At 31.6% G+C, this 17,573-nt stretch overlaps 1 protein-coding gene across 4 annotated transcripts in view; it reads right to left on the bottom strand.

The window, feature by feature from the left end:
• Nucleotides 1-17,573, bottom strand: part of LOC142324939 (uncharacterized) — a 69,091-nt gene that overhangs the window by 1,057 nt on the left and 50,461 nt on the right. For 3 of the 4 annotated variants that reach the window (XM_075366091.1, XM_075366094.1, XM_075366093.1), the window contains 5 exons: nucleotides 16,187-16,327; nucleotides 10,131-10,268; nucleotides 7,812-7,913; nucleotides 7,400-7,500; nucleotides 2,855-3,065 (listed from right to left, as the gene is read on the bottom strand). In XM_075366091.1, coding sequence (XP_075222206.1) covers nucleotides 2,855-3,065; nucleotides 7,400-7,500; nucleotides 7,812-7,913; nucleotides 10,131-10,268; nucleotides 16,187-16,327 — 693 coding nt within the window. The remainder of the gene's footprint in view (nucleotides 1-2,854; nucleotides 3,066-7,399; nucleotides 7,501-7,811; nucleotides 7,914-10,130; nucleotides 10,269-16,186; nucleotides 16,328-17,573) is intronic. The other variant, XM_075366092.1, reaches the window with a different exon arrangement.

Here is a 17,573-nt window from a genome sequence, read left to right as displayed (position 1 = left end):
TAACCTTATTCCATCACAATGATCTGCGGTTGATTAGCGCTCCGCGAAAATATGTTGGTATCTGATTGCCTCCTTTCATATTCTTATGCTACCCTCTTATGAAAAAAATTTCAAAAAATTACAGTATATTAAAGAGATTTAACAGATTCTGACAAAAAAAACCCACTACGATTGGATATTTTTTAAGCCTGTAACAAAAAAAAAATTGAAACAGTACAGAAATTATGATAATTTAATTGCAGGATTTTTTTTGCGCATATCTGCCGCGTTTTTTATTAGCGAAATTTTGTTTTTTTGTCTTTATGAAACATAGTTTGCTGATTTTAAAAATAATACTTTCAGGCAAAACAGTTGAAAATTGGGCAAAATATGATGAAAAACCCGTGTCATAAATCACATATGTTAATATAAGTGAAAGTAGATTTAGAAAACTACATTTTATAAAAATTCTCACCACTTAAAAAGGCTATTCAGATTGACAAAAAACAATTTTTGCTGTATACTGTTATTCATTACGAATCGTTATGCGTTTCATATTTACCGATATCTTTTGTCAGAAAAGATATTTTAGACCTCAAGTAAAAGTGACATATTTATTGACCTCATTCAAATTGTGTCATAAACCTGATTCCTTTGTGAATATAAAACAAAATAACAAACTTAGATACCATATAAAATGATTTTGTAACAGCGTTTTAAAACTGACGTCGTACATAGCCAGTTTAATGGCTACACGATCAGAAAAGGTTAAGAAGATATACACTAAAAAGAAAAAAAAAAAAAAAATATATATATATATATATATATCAATCGCCAAAACGTTTGTGACATTTGTCATATCACGACACTAGCTTTCTGATACCCTCTTCAAAGAAGATTTGCCACCAGTGAGATAAGGTACATCTTGACAGCATCCTGAAGTTCTTCGTTGGTGAACTGTTGTCTGCCCAACCATGCCTTCAACTCATGAAAGAGATAAAATTTACTAGGTGCTACATTTGGACTGTATGGTGAATGGTAAAAAACTTCTCACTTTAATTGTTTGAGGTCTTGCGTCACGTTGGCACAGTGCGGTTGTGTACTGTTGTGAATTAAACTCACCCCGGATGAGAGCATACCTATTCATTTGTTCTAGATCACTCTGCAGAGGCGATATAAAGATTCACAATAAATTTCCTTTGTTATTGTTATCTTCTGCTCTTTTATGGAGTGAAGTCCACCAACAAAATACACCTTAATGGTCCCAAAAAAATGTAGCCATTGTTTCCCTGTTGCTCAGTGTCTGTTTGAACATTTTTGGTTTGTTTGCAGAAGTATGCATCTACTGCTTAGACTGTTCTTTGGTTTCTGGTTGTCATACTGGATCCAAGTCTCATTGTCAGTAAACTATAGACTTTAAAAACTCTTCCTCCTTATTATTCTAACACATGAGAAACATTAAGGCTGAAGCCATTTTCTGCGTTTTGTGATCATCACTCGTTTTTGGGTCCCAACATGCACACAGTTTCCGGTATTCTAGGTCTTTAGTCACTACTGTGTACCTTGAAATTTCTGCAGAAAGTTCACTTATCTTAAACCTCTATTTGTCCCAGACACGCTCAGCCAGCCAGGCATATAGTAACGACAGACTTGTGTTCCTTGTCCACCTTCGTCATGGATGACTGTTCACTCTTCTTTAATTCCTACACCATTCCTGTACATCAGCATCACTCAAAGTTTTCACCATACACTAGGCTCATTCTGCAATGGATTTCAGCAGCGCTACATCCTTCTGTTTGCAGAAAACGTATCACATTTCACCAACTCACTTGGTGGGAGCATCGATCATAGCAGTCATGTTCAATTGTCCGTAGTTCGGCTCAGACTGTGCAATGGAGCCGGCAATGGCAGAGGTTGAGATAGGCTGGATCCCGCCTATCTTGTTTATTTAGATGCATGCTTGTAGTTTGAAAAAAAAAAAACAGCCCTTGTATATACAGTGAATTTCAAAATAAAATTTCAATTTTATATAAATAATAAACTGGTTTAAATAAAAATTATTACTGGTCAAACTTTAAAGATCGATTAATTCATAAGATAAAGACGGATAATCCATAGAATGATAAGCTTAAATGTTTAATGATTATTAAAGCACAATTCAAAAAAAAAATTGTGTTTAAAAACTGTTACAAGGCAACAAATTTTAATGTTACAAGTGTTCAAAGAATAGCAAAAAGGTTATTTCAAAAATTTAAGAATTAAAAATCTTATAAAAAGCAAATCTAGTTTTCTTTGAATAGTGCACTTACTAAAATATTGATTTTACCTACAAAATTCAACATCTTAAAACTTTATAATCAGAATTAGTTAATTTAACATTTTAATTTTCATCAACAGAATCAAAACTAAAAAGAAAAAGCATATTTCCAGAATCAATATCCAGTAGAAACGGAATTATCTAATCCCTAACATCCATTGATCTAATAAAGACTTCAATCACTAAAATTAACCAAAACCTTTACACATTTCTAATCATTGATAGATTCCTTCATCACCTATATTATAATAAGCAAGGTAATTGATAAACATATATTTAAAATATATTCTCTTGAACTTAGAAGTTTGATAAATGATAGTAAATTATTAATCAGAATTATTGATTGTGTGTAGCTATTAAATGTATTGATTTTTAGGTGTCAGAAAGTGTAAGAAACAGACTTTGAAACCAAGATACTATTCAACAAATTTAGGCAAACGTTCACCTATAAACAGACTTTTGAATGCGATTTCTTCAGTTAACCACATCCATTCAATCTGTAGAATATGCACTGCATATCACCATATTCAGTTTAAAATCACCATACTTCAATATTACCTTTCTGATGAAGAGTGGACAGCGGCTGGCCTAGCCCATGGCTGCACAGAATCATGTTTGCGTGAGCTATCATTAGTCCACACTTCTCGGCTGTGATGACTTTGGTTAACTGACATTGAATTAAAAACCTTCATTCCTCCATTATTTCCACTATTATGGCTGTGCCAATCAACTCCTCTGCTGCTACTGCCGCCACCACTCATAGAACTTTCTGTAAAAAAACAAATATATATATATATACATAGAAAAGATTAGAACCATGGTAATGATACAAATACGTAAGGAGTGTTAAACATTACTATTACAGTTCTGTTACAATATCTTCAATGGTAATTATTATTAACCATAATAATGGTTATATATATAAATAATGGTACTATTATCGTTACACTAATAAGAACAACCAGGTAACAATACTGACTGCAATCGGCCGAGTTCTAAAACAGGAACCATTTGTACCTTACTGTACAGGTATTAAAAAATATACTTGTAACATTATTAAAACAATACGCAAGAAAACAAAAACTTTAACACAATATTTTCTTATACAATGGTTGTTCACAATATCTACATTACTATGATTATCCTGCATACACAAATAGAATAAACACAAGCAAAATAAAGAATCAGAATGGAATAATAATTCTTCATTGAGCAAATGAAAGTGAAGGCATGATAAAATTTTCTTCTATAAAGGCTTATTCTCTAGGTATTCCAATATATTAAAATTTTTCTGGCAAGTGAAATTTTTTTTCAATGAAACAAAAAAAATTAAATGCATGATTGTCTTATATTTGTACACCTTTCCTTTCATACAAAAGATATTTCATTCTGTCTGATACCCACTACTACATGAACACAACAATAGTAATAATAGGTCATCTGAGAAAGTGAGGAATGGGTAAGCATATAATATAATTATATTATTAATTTTTATTCTAGAATGTGCAATGTCAAAACGCATAGCGATAGAATCATTGTAATAAGGATAAAATCAAAACCTAAACCGACAACGATTGTTAACGTCTATATGCCTACAAGCGCCCATGATGATGATGAGGTAGAGTTTGTATACGAAGAGATTGATGAAGCAATTAAACACGTAAAAGGAGATGAAAATTTAATAATAGTTGGAGATTGGAATGCAAGCATTGGAAAAGGCAAGGAAGGAAATATAGTGGATGAATACGGGCTGGGCAAAAGGAATGAAAGAGGGGACCGACTTATAGAATTTTGCACGAAGTATAATTTAGTAATTGCCAACACCCAATTTAAAAATCATAATAGAAGAATATACACTTGGAAAAAGCCAGGCGATACTGGAAGGTATCAGATAGATTATATCATGGTTAAGCAAAGATTTAGAAATCAACTCGTTGACTGCAAAACTTACCCTGGAGCAGACATTGATAGCGACCATAATTTGGTGATAATGAAATGTAGATTGGGGTTTAAAAACCTGAAGAAAAGGTGTCAGATGAATCGGTGGAATTTAGAGAAGCTTGAGGAAGAGGAGGTAAAGAAGATTTTTGAGGAGGACATCGCAAGAGGTCTGAGTAAAAAAAATAAGGTAGAAAATGTAGAAGAAGAATGGGAGAATGTTAAAAAGGAAATTCTTAAACCAGCAGAAGCAAACTTAGGCGGAATAAAGAGAACCGGTGGAAAACCTTGGGTTTCAGACGATATATTGCAGCTGATGGATGAACGTAGAAAATATAAGAATGCTAGTGATGAAGAAAGTAAAAGGAACTATCGGAAATTAAGAAATGCTATAAACAGGAAGTGCAAACTGGTGAGAGAAGAGTGGATTAAAGAAAAGTGTTCAGAAGTGGAAAGAGAAATGAACATTGGTAAAATAGACGGAGCATACAGGAAAGTTAAGGAAAATTTTGGGGTACATAAATTAAAATCTAATAATGTGTTAAACAAAGATGGTACACCAATATATAATACGAAAGGTAAAGTCGATAGATGGGTGGAATATATTGAAGAGTTATACGGAGGAAATGAATTAGAAAATGGTGTTATAGAGGAAGAAGAGGAAGTTGAGGAGGATGAAATGGGAGAAACAATACTGAGATCTGAATTTAAGAGAGCATTAAAAGATTTAAATGGCAGAAAGGCTCCTGGAATAGACGGAATACCTGTAGAATTACTGCGCAGTGCAGGTGAGGAAGCGATTGATAGATTATACAAACTGGTGTGTAATATTTATGAAAATGGGGAATTCCCATCAACTTCAAAAAAAGTGTTATAGTTATGATACCAAAGAAAGCGGGGGCAGATAAATGTGAAGAATACAGAACAATTAGTTTAACTAGTCATGCATCAAAAATCTTAACTAGAATTTTATACAGAAGAATTGAGAGGAGAGTGGAAGAAGTGTTAGGAGAAGACCAATTTGGTTTCAGGAAAAGTATAGGGACAAGGGAAGCAATTTTAGGCCTCAGATTAATAGTAGAAGGAAGATTAAAGAAAAACAAACCAACATACTTGGCGTTTATAGACCTAGACCTATTTCGATAACGTAGACTGGAATAAAATGTTCAGCATTTAAAAAAAATTAGGGTTCAAATACAGAGATAGAAGAACAATTGCTAACATGTACAGGAACCAAACAGCAACAATAACAATTGAAGAACATAAGAAAGAAGCCCTAATAAGAAAGGGAGTCCGACAAGGATGTTCCCTATCTCCGTTACTTTTTAATCTTTACATGGAACTAGCAGTTAATGATGTTAAAGAACAATTTAGATTCGGAGTAACAGTACAAGGTGAAAAGATAAAGATGCTACGATTTGCTGATGATATAGTAATTCTAGCCGAGAGTAAAAAGGATTTAGAATTAACAATGAACGGCATAGATGAAGTCCTACGCAAGAACTATCGCATGAAAATAAACAAGAACAAAACAAAAGTAATGAAATGTAGTAGAAATAACAAACATGGACCGCTGAATGTGAAAATAGGAGGAGAAAAGATTATGGAGGTAGAAGAATTTTGTTATTTGGGACGTAAAATTACTAAAGATGGACGAAGCAGGAGCGATATAAAATGCCGAATAGCACAAGCTAAACGAGCCTTCAGTAAGAAATATAATTTGTTTACATCAAAAATTAATTTAAATGTCAGGAAAAGATTTTTGAAAGTGTATGTTTGGAGTGTCGCTTTATATGGAAGTGAAACTTTGACAATCGGAGTATCTGAGAAGAAAAGATTAGAAGCTTTTGAAATGTGGTGCTATAGGAGAATGTTAAAAATCAGATGGGTGGATAAAGTGACAAATGAAGAGGTATTGCGGCAAATAGATGAAGAAAGAAGCATTTGGAAAAATATAGTTAAAAGAAGAGACAGACTTATAGGCCACATATTAAGGCATCCTGCAATAGTCACTTTAATATTGGAAGGACAGGTAGAAGGGAAAAATTGTGTAGGCAGGCCACGTTTGGAGTATGTAAAACAAATTGTTGGGGATGTAGGATGTAGAGGGTATATTGAAATGAAACGACTAGCACTAGATAGGGAATCTTGGAGAGCTGCATCAAACCAGTCAAATGACTGAAGACAAAAAAAAAAATAAAAAATAATGTACAATACATATAATAAGTATTTACATAAGCACTAAAATCCCTTGAGAACCCATTTTATTTATATTTTAATTTTTTTTAAAGTTTGTAATTAACCTACTTATTTACTTTACTCCAGAAACTAATAACAGATTTACATCTCGATTACTGCAATCTACTTTTTTTCTATGAGAAATCAATTTTGTAACTTGTAAATAAAGATGGAAGGTCTTCCATCATGTAGTTAATTTCATTTTCATTACTAATAATTGTTTGAATTCTTGAAATCTAGTAAAAGACAATTAGAATACTTATGTTATCTACTCTCCTGTAGGATTGTGTTTTACATTCATAACTATTCAATAAAATCTAATGCTTGGAAAAAACATAATTTATGGGCTACATTTTTTTCCAAATATTACAATAAAACTATGGAATTTACAGGAGAATTAATGAATCTTTAAATAAAGTATTTTTGAATTTGAACTGGCCAATGTACATTATATTCCGCATGGCAATTAACATAAAATGCCCTTCCTACATAACTTTATAGATACTTTGTTGTTAATTGCTATATCAAGTGACAAGACAAGTATCATTGTTTTATATTTTTTTACTGATTGTGAATAAAAATGTTTTGTGAAGGGTTAATAGCAATATGTCCAACATGTTATTTGAAATTCCTTAACAGTTAAAGTGATTATATTTCTGTGATCACGTAAAACAATTGTAAGTAAAGTGTCATTTTTCTTGTGTAAAACTTTCAATGCCTTTTTTTCAAAAGTGTACAATTTTCTGTAATTTGATAGATGTGATAGAGAAGAAAAAAAGGTTTTTTTTCTTCAAATCAGTGTAATTTTTCAAGTTTCAATTTTAACAAGATTTTAATTTCAAAATAAATAGAAACTTATGTGAATGATAAAAATTCCCTTAACTAAAGATTTAATCTACACATAATGAATGCTGAACCCACTTTTACCTTTGTTGGATTCATAATGTTCACGAGAATGCCTGTCCTTTCCAGTCCTATGGTCATCAACACCACTGCCTCGGCCACGAAAACCTGATCGATGGTCGAATCTACACAGAAAGTTCAATGAAGTTAATATATTTTTTATCAACTTGTAAGCAAAATTATTAATTACCACACAACTTGACATTGTGTCAGTAGTACTAAAAAGAGATGTTTTGAAGTGAATTCATATTTCATGTTTACAGCACATTGACAATGAGTAACAATTAAATCCTTTTGCCTTTTTAATGTTAAATGGAGGAAGTAGTTTTTACTGTGATACATTCTTTCACAACATATTAATGGAAAAATTTAAGATAAAACTAAATAACAGCTAAGATTTTATTCTACAAAAATTAAATTAAAGAATAAAATTTACCGCTGTTTATCATGTCTTTCATCATCATATCTGGCAGTACGTCTAGTGGATAATGTTCCTGTTGAAGATCTCATCATGTCATCTATGTCACTTTTTACTATTCTATAAAGAAAAATAGAAATATGTATAAAGACTTACATAAAATATCATTTATGTAAAAAGAAAATCAATTACAACTCCTTTATTATTATTAAATACTGATGAGAAATAGATGTTTGTTTGATTAACATTTTTTAATTCAGTTAACTACTTTTGTTTTTTCCATTAATTTCTTTAGGAATTCTAAAACTTATCTCTTATGGGATATGAGAAAAAAATCTTTGACAAACATGATCTACACCGAAGGTATTATTAATAATGTTACTGGGTTCTGTTAGTTCTGTTCTGGTAGTCCAGCGAAGTAGTAGGTTCTTGAAAGAGATAGCAACTGTGATAAATTGAAAAGCTGTTGCTGCAACATTGAAAGAAATTTTTTTTACTCTTCTCTTTTTAAAAAAGTATGATACCAAACACTTGAATGAAATGTTCCGCAGCTAATATTACAAATCACAGATCACTGATAATAAAAAAAAAAAAGTATGAAAACCACAACAATCAAGTGGGAATGAGAAATTTCCGAACTTTTAAGTAGTAAGCACGATGATTTTAAATAGGAAATTTATGGCCAGCCTCCATGGCACAAGTGGTAGCTTCTCAGCCTTTTATCTGAAGGTCTCAGGTTTGAATCCCAGTCAGGCATGGAATTTTCACACACGTTACAAATAATTCATCTGATCCTCTGAAGTAATGCCTAACGGTGGTCCCGGAGATTCCAGTCAATTAATTAAAGATAACAGACACAAAATTAGTCAATACAACACACAACTAAACACAACAGCAAATGCAGTAATGAATAAGACATTACACGAAAAGTGTATCAGAAGTTTAAAGATAAAATTTTTTTTTAGCAGTATTACATTCTCAAACATTCAAGATAAATGAAAAAAAAGGAATATCAGAAAAAATTATAAAGCATAAAAACTTGTTTAACACGATCATCATTAGTGATAACAAGAGTTGATGTTTCACGTACCACCTAGAAACGAAGCACCAGAGTGAGTTCAGAAGGCATTTTTGCAAACACTTTTGCACACAACAGAAAAATTGTATTTCCAAGAAATCGAGAATATTTTGATTTAATTTTTAGAAAATGAAATAAAAGAGTCTTGAATGAAATTTTTATGGAGGAATTTACAGTCAATACACAATGTTGTAAAGTAGTTTTGGATGAACTAAGTTCATACACTTACATGTTTGTCCTACATTGCTTCATAGCATTTATGATTTTTCTCCCAGGATAATGAGGCAGGAAGAAAAACACATGAGATTATTCAGAAAGAACTGAATTTGTTCACAATGGTTTACCAGTTTTTTTGGGGAAAAAAATTATAACAAGTCTGATACTCACAGAATTTGTTCCCACAAGACTATTTCCTGTCCCCAAACTGCAATTGCAACTGAAAGCAATCTGATTTGATGGTATTCATTTTCTATGAATAAAATTTTTTTTTATTTTGAAAGGCAGCTGTTCTAAAAGATATTTGGACGGCACTCAATAAACAGAATAGGAAGAGCACTATTCTGATTGGGAAAGACTTAAAATACAGTCTAATAAATTACTTACTAATAATAAATTACTACTAATAAATTACTACCGTCAAGGTAGAATATAGAAAGAATGGGAAAATAATCAGGCTTGATCAGAAAAACTACAGGATGAATTTAGCTTTTTAAATTTAACTTAATTTAAATTAAAGCTTTTTTATAATTATAAAAAAGAATACAGAATAGGAAAAGCATCCAATAAATTATGCAATAGTTATATAAGAAAATAATTACATTATATAAATATAGGATACAGATTAAAGAAAAGCTACCATAAAATGTAGATTAAAATTTAAGAAGCTGGAAGAAAAAGAAAAAAAAATGGTTTACTATTTGGTTTAATACTGGTAATGGCTCATATTTGGTTTATGTAATGGTTTACTATTTGTAATAAATTAATTTGTCCTTAATGCAAAATGTGCTTTAAATACAGTATCACAACGAGATGTATGTGCAACTACTTACTAAATTAAATCACATTACTACCTGATATATTCAATTTGATGACCTGCTGTCACAGTCATGCTATTGTAAAATTCCATACAATAATTAAAATACATGTTATAAGTTCAGGTTAACAGCTCAGGAAAGTGAAAATGCATTCTCTTGTAATTATGACAACAGCATATAACAACATTTCTGGTATTAAGGTTAATAAGTTAGTAAATCATATACCTGTTTGATGAAGCAGAATCATATCGGCGATGATCAGGTGGAACAGGTCTCTTCCTACTACTCTGTTCATAACGATCAGGTTCCATACTCTCCACAGCTGACAAAGGTCTTTTAGTACTACGTCGTTCTTCTTCTAACCTACATATTAAACAAGATATTTTTCAAATAAGCATGATAGTGAACATCTAATGAATGATTGAATAAAAATTATAATAAACACAATTTTATAACAGCTAATTACCAGATGTGTAAATATGAAACTGGGATTTTTATATAGAAAATACATGTTTACTGTATGAAAATGATACAAAATATTTTATTCAAAATATTGTTCATCCCTAGCTATACATTTTTCCAATCTCAATTTATGAATGCCAAGTAAAAAAAAACTGTTGCTCTTCTTTTCTCATCTTTTGGATCTTTCCCATGGCTTTCAAACGTATGGAGACAGCTTCTTGTGTTACATTTCATTGATCCGTGAGTTGTTGCGTTTGTTTATCATCCTCATCCAACAATGCTTGCAATCTGCTGTCTTCAAACTTTTTCAATGGTCTTCCATGATCTTTGTTTCTCATTCAAAATCCCCACTTCTGAATTTTTTAAACCACTCAAAGCACTGTGATTTACCAACAGCATGCTCACCGTAAGCTTCAACAAGTATTTGATATGATTTTGCAGTAGTTTTCTTTAAATGGTAACAGAAAATCAATAATGTCTGCAAATCGTAGTTTGTAAGTACAAACTCGACATGTTCAACGCTAATTAAAACTATGCTGTTGTATGAAACTTGTATTGTGTGAGTTGAAAATCTTTGTCAGCTGTCAAAGAAAGAAAATGGTGCAATGATGCGGTTTGACGGTAACTACATTGATAGCTAGGGCCTCTATGGGCAAATTCCAGTTTCATATTTACATACCTGGTAGAAAAAGTAAATTGTAAATTTAAAAGTACATTAGCAACATGTTTTTCAGTATCTTTCTGTGCAGTATTTCATTACTCTCTTTCATAAATTATAGCTTTTGAAAATTAAAGAATAGTATTTCCCAAATTTTCCACCTAACAATAAAAAAAACATAACTATAGCTCTTGTGCTCACCATTTAAACAAAATTAATTTTAAGTTGTTTAAGTATGAAAATTTATTAATTTTCATCTTTTATGGTTAAATAAAACTAATCAAAGTTCAGACTCTGTTAATCTGAAGAAGGAAATTTTAGTGTTGAAGATTGTTTTATTAATTGGTTTCTGATACACATTACGTCATTATCAAGCTTGTTATTGATGGTCCTGATATGTTTTTGTTATTAGTCTGCATTTTCAAATTGTTTCTCAGAGAGAAATATTTCAAAAGATCAGAGAGAATTCTCAATCTTATTGATAATTGTCCTGTTGTATTAGGTTTGATGCAAATGCCAAATTGCTTTTTTGGCACAATGGGGGTCACATATGGTGGTGATGAATTAGTGGTTTATTACGCTAAGTTTTGGAAAGTTTCTATGTTCCTGGTGATTTAGTCACATATGCTGGAATAGTAGATGGAAGGAGACTGTTTTGTGTAACTAATAAACATTACTACTGGAAAGAATACTCCTGATAGGATTCATGCCAAGGTGAGTTAGTTTATGATTGCTCTAGCAATCATAGACTAATTGTTTTTTAATTAAGAAATGAGTTGCATGATGTTAAGAGCAATGTTCCTATTAAACAGAGGTGTTTTCTGCACAGGAAATGGACTGGCCTAAATTTGTCAGTTAGACTCCGTGAGTAAGGCTGTAGTCTGGATGATGTTAAGTTGAAGGATCTGGCAGACAAATTTTCTCTGGCATTTATTGACGCCATTAAGAATTCAATTCTCCATAGTTGAGTCGAGAGAGAGTAGCTGGTTGGTGGACTTGGGAGCTATCTGCGTTCAGAGAGTAGTATTAATCAAAGTCGACTTACCATGAGCAGAGGTCTGAATATGTTCATAGAGTTAAGACTTAAGAGATTCTTTGTGCTCCTCTCTTAGGGAGTAGGAAAATAAAAACATTAGGTGTGTTGTGTATAGGGTCCTAGGCCGTAAAAAAAGAGACATTCTTCTGTTGGCCCTCTCAACTCACGAAAAGTATAGTCAACAAAGATGTTTTTATACATATTTTTTAAACAATCTATTTCCTGATAATGTTGAGACCAATGAAGGCCTTGTATCATCTTCAAGTTTGAGAGGAATAATTTTTGTTTTGATTATTTGTCCTGGTGGGGGGGGGGGGGGTCACAGAAGTGGAAGTGCCTCAGGTGATTTGTAGTAGCAGTAATAAAGTCCCAGAATTTGATGGAATCATGATTGAAATTGTGGAGATAATATCCACCTTGGTTAAGATAATTACTCTTTATATCACTTTATAATTATGAAGTAAATTATTATTGATAAATTATGACGATATGATCCTTTAATATTTGAATGAAATAAACAAGATTATGTATATAAGTGTATATAAATGATTCCATAAATGATTAAATGATACATTGTTAAAGAATATGCATTGCATTATATTTTGCATATTTGTTCATTGAAACCATGAAGATTGATAGAAGGCTAAAAGAAGACAGACTGAATTAAGTACGGAACCGGCTTATATAGTATGTATGGAGCCGCTGAATCGTCAGAAGCCAAGTGCATCTGAAAGATTTGAGGAGTAAGCTTGAGTTCAGGGATGCAAAATACTACAGTTGTAGAAACAACAGCATAAGATAGTATTTTGTCCTGAAACAACCACCATGATTCTACTTAGAGGTCCGTTAGCTAATACACAATGAGTTCATGTATCGATGGCAGGCCATCCAATCAAGTATGTCCCACTTCAAAAATATCTGGGTGTTATCCTTGATGAGAATCTTTGACTGAAGTATAATTTCACTTTCAATAGATTGCTAAAAGGGCATGCGATTGATTTCTTTAGTGTCCAAAGAGTTGTCCATCCGGATTGGGGTTTAAATTTCAGAACCATACGTGTTTTTTATAAAGATTTTTGTGAGGCTGAAATGCTGTGTACTGCATCTGTCTGGGCTCAACAAATACAATATAAAGGTTATAGGAATATTTTTTGGCGAGCTCAGCTCAGCTCTTCTATTATTGGCTACAATAGTAGCTTCTATAGTTTTCTCCTATTAGTGGCTATAGAGAACTATCTTGCACAAGGCAGTTCTTATTATTGCAGGTGTTAGACCAGCTGATATCTTGATTTTGCTTGTCACTTAGCGTCAATTGCATTGCAATACTAAAAAGATAGGCCAACACCTCTTGAGCGCATGCAAGAGATTGAGGACCAAGGTTTCTAATCACAGTAGCCTAGATGGAATGAATCTTCTGATTATTGTTACTTGCGTGGTATTTTCCACATGTGAAAGCTTTAAAGTTATAACAACTTTAAAACCCAAGTAACAAATTGGGATTTCCCCAAAACAGCACACTACTCGGTTTTTTCTGAACATGGTTGCTTTTAGAGACAAGTTGGCTAGATGTGGCTTGGTTGGCTCAGATCTATGCCCAGAATGTAGAGTTGATGATAATCAGCACCATGTTCTATATGTTTACCCAAAATACGAAGCTGAACGTACTAGAATAGTTAAGGAACTTTGCAAAATTAATTCTCTCTTGGATTTGCGAGTAAAACGAAAAAACCAACAGAGGCTTTTTATAGTCACAGGCTTTTTTAGGTTTCAGGTCCTGCTGAGGATGATTTAAGGGGTTTGTTATTCCAAGGAGTTGCAAATGATTGACCAGGGGCCTGCTTCGGCTGTTACTTTACCAAGATAGGTGTTATGGCATTGAGCCCCGGAAAGTTTTGATGCTAGTTTCATTCCTCTGTGATGCAGCTTTATTTGAGAAAGGATGAAGGCAATGACCTCACCCAGAGGCAAAATATGCTAGGGAATGTGTGATGGAACTGTATATGTGGAACTGTAAAAGCGTTGACCCTGTTTTTGAGACCAGAGGTAGAATGTGTAAGGAACTCTGTGATGTGAGAGCATGAGGGACTGACCTCACTCCTGAAAGCGGACCAAATTATTGTATGTTAATGATCTCTCTATAAAATTGTTCTTTACTGTATTTTATAAATTAAGAAATGGGAAGAGAAACTTAGATATTTATAGTAGATTTAAAGTAATTTATATACTTCTTACTACAGTCTAGCTTTGAAGTTTATTTAGTGAATGATTATTTTGTGTTCTTCAGTGTTAGAGTGAGGCACGGGGACTGTGGTCTGTAAAACAAATAGATGAGAGGCTAAAAAATAGCAGAGTAGATGAGCGAAACTGTTTGGAAAGAGCCTACAGTAAAGGTGATAGCAAGTTAAACCATTGATAGAAATGTCTGCCGAGGCATTTGCAGCGGTGCATCCTGATGGAGGCTGAACTGATTACTGTAATACCTAATTAGAGTTAAGAAGGTCAATAAGACAATTGACAGTAAAGTTAGGAACAGAGTGGGTGGTGAATCGTCACAAGGTGGATGTCTTCCCCTAAAAGGGTCAGACCTAAGCCCTGATGGTAATTAGCTCAAATCATCAACATTCTAATGCATTCTAAAAATCTTTAATTAAATGATTTTTTTTATTCTTCCTTTATATACTTGATCGTAATCCACAAATTTAAATAAATGTTTTTTTCTTTGTTTAAAAGGTACACTGATATTATACTGTTAGTTAAAAAGTTAATATATTTTTCTGGTTCTCATTTTTTTGGAATATTGTTAGTATAATTGTAGTGTAACATATTTATTATTGAAACTATAAACTTTTTGTTTCTTAAACTGTTCAACTTCTTTGTCACGTTTACTTATTATACACATTCTGTTTTTGTTAATAGTACAATAATTTACATCTTCCACAGTTGCTGCTCAAAAAATAGATTTTCAGTTTTTTAAAGTTAAAAAAAGACGAGAGGTAGTTCTAGGCATGCCCAGAATAGAGCTGCAGAGATTAAAGAAATGTAATGAAGTTAGATTTATATAAATCCAATAAACACAGAGTAAACAGGGAGTCAAAACTGCCTGTGAAATCATCTTATCTGGATGTGATGGTATTGAGAATAGAAAGAGAAGAGAAGTGTAAGTTTGAATCTGAGCAGGATGATTGATAAATTTGGTATGGGCACTTATCTTTATGTTCACGTATACAGAAAGATAAAGCTTTCAGAAAGGAGCAAGTAAATTATTCATCAATACCTACAGTACCATCATATGCTTTTGGAATGTTCAAGTATGATCTTGGAATAAGTACTGGTTGTGTTTACTTCCAAAATAAATTTCACTTGATATATTTTGGTGTCATGACTGTTCCTTTTAACAGCAATTTTCTAAGAATGTTCATGTCAACCAAATAACAGTCAGCGTTTGATAACTTTTTCTTCTAGTTTATTCCCAAACCTTTAAACACTAGGGTTACTTCATAACACTAGTCCTTCACTCTATACAGTAAAAAAAAGTAAAGGCATGTATTTCAGTTTTCTCTTTCACAGGAGCAGAAAATTCAGCTTTTTAAAAAAAAAAAAAATTATTTTGTACTTCACTATTTAAGAATTACTGCCTGCAAGGTTCCTGACCAGATAACTTTCTTTAAAATTCCAGGCATCTTAAATATAAAGACAGGACATACATACTACTAACACAGTAAAATTAGTCATAAATACAGCTTGATGCCAAAATATTACAAAATAAAAATATTATAAAATATTACAAATCTAAATGTGACAACTCAAAATTGAAAAAAAAACATCTAATTTTGAAAAAATATGGTTAAAAAAATTATCAAATATAAAATATTTAATAAAATATCAAATTCAAGATGCACTCAATTTTGTAGTGAAAATCATCAGTGCAGTCTATCTTTAATTCAAATTATATGTGTACAAATACAAAATTGTAAATACAGAATTAATAAAATAGAATTTAAATTATCACACAGAGTGATTAATACAAAGTTAAAAAAAATCACAGAAAAAATAATCAATTCTCATTTGGAAAAATGTCTAGCAAGTTTTAATTTTATCCGAGTTAATAAAATTAAATTTTAGTACCTTAACTGTTGCTGTTTTAATTCTTCTTTTTCTCTTTCAAGTCGTTCACGTTCTAATCGCTGTCTTTCTTTCTCTAATTGCAATAACTCAGCACGTTCCCTCTCTATCTTTTCACGTTCTCTTCTCAGTTTCTCACGTTCCCTGAGCAAAATGTAAAAATGTAATTTAGTAATTCTATTTAATAAAATTTATACAAAAATCCCATAGCGTTAACGGATTTTGAAAAAAGCAAATTCAGTTTTATAGAGGTAATATGGGAAAACATTAAAAATAATATTGTATTAAAAAGTAGCAGTTTTTGTTCAATCTATAACTACTAAAAATATAACTTGATTTTAGATTGCTTTGCAAAGGGAAAAAAAATTTATTAAATATACTGACATATCCTCATGCAGGATCTGTTAATGATGAGATACGAGATACTATACGTTCATTTAAAAATGACTCATTCTAAACATCTGTCATTAGTTATAACTTGACACTCATGCATATTACAAGAGTATAATATAATGTACAATACTGAAGAAAAATAACTTGAGTATTTAATTTACAAATAGGGTTTGCAGTTGTAATCATTATAAATTCAGACCTAACTTTAAATTAAATTGAATTGGCTTATTTAAATTGGTAAATTTATTTGTATTTTATTTTATTGTAAATTATTTGTTACATGGATTTCTTAATACGTCGACGGACGATATGTTAAAAAAAAACCTAAAAATTAAATTAATGATTCATTAATTATCAAATTCCTTCTTAAAATAAAGACTTTTAAGAAATATGACATCACGTGTGAAAAATGAGCAAACATTTTCTATACAAAGAGTGTAACATTTGGGGTTAGACCTGTGACACCATCGGAAAAAAGCATCAGTTATATATGCGGGGGACTTTGTCGTGGTTAGATGAGTATTGCATTTAAAAAAAAAACTAATCAGGAAAATCATAGACTGTGATTTGTAAGGAATACAGGTATGAGAATTTGATATCAAAGGCCACTTCATAAAGACATTCATGGATTTATCAGAAGATTTCTTATCTGTCAATTTTTTTTTATAACATTAAAAAATATTATTATTGAACTTATAACATGTTAAAATGACAAATTATGTTAAGTTATTTTGTTAAATAGATATGTAATAGCGGTTCTACAAACTCAAGTAGACTAGTTATGGGACTTCTGAGTCATATGTTTATTGTCACTTTTCTTTATTTTTGTAAGTAATGTGCATTATCCATCGCTGTTAGAAATATTTTTTGATGTGTTGAGTTACTGTAGTTTTTTTTTTTTTAGAACTTGGGAGAAGCATAAGCAACATAGTCCTAGTACATTGTTTCACAAATCCCAATATAAGTTTATTTTATTTGTTTATTAAAAATTTATTCT

Source organism: Lycorma delicatula, chromosome 5 (assembly GCF_047948215.1).
Source record: "Lycorma delicatula isolate Av1 chromosome 5, ASM4794821v1, whole genome shotgun sequence".
In the NCBI taxonomy this organism is placed as follows: Eukaryota; Metazoa; Arthropoda; class Insecta; order Hemiptera; family Fulgoridae; genus Lycorma; species Lycorma delicatula.
The sequence above is the reverse complement of the archived record's forward strand: the minus strand, read 5'-3'. Positions and strand labels throughout refer to the sequence as shown.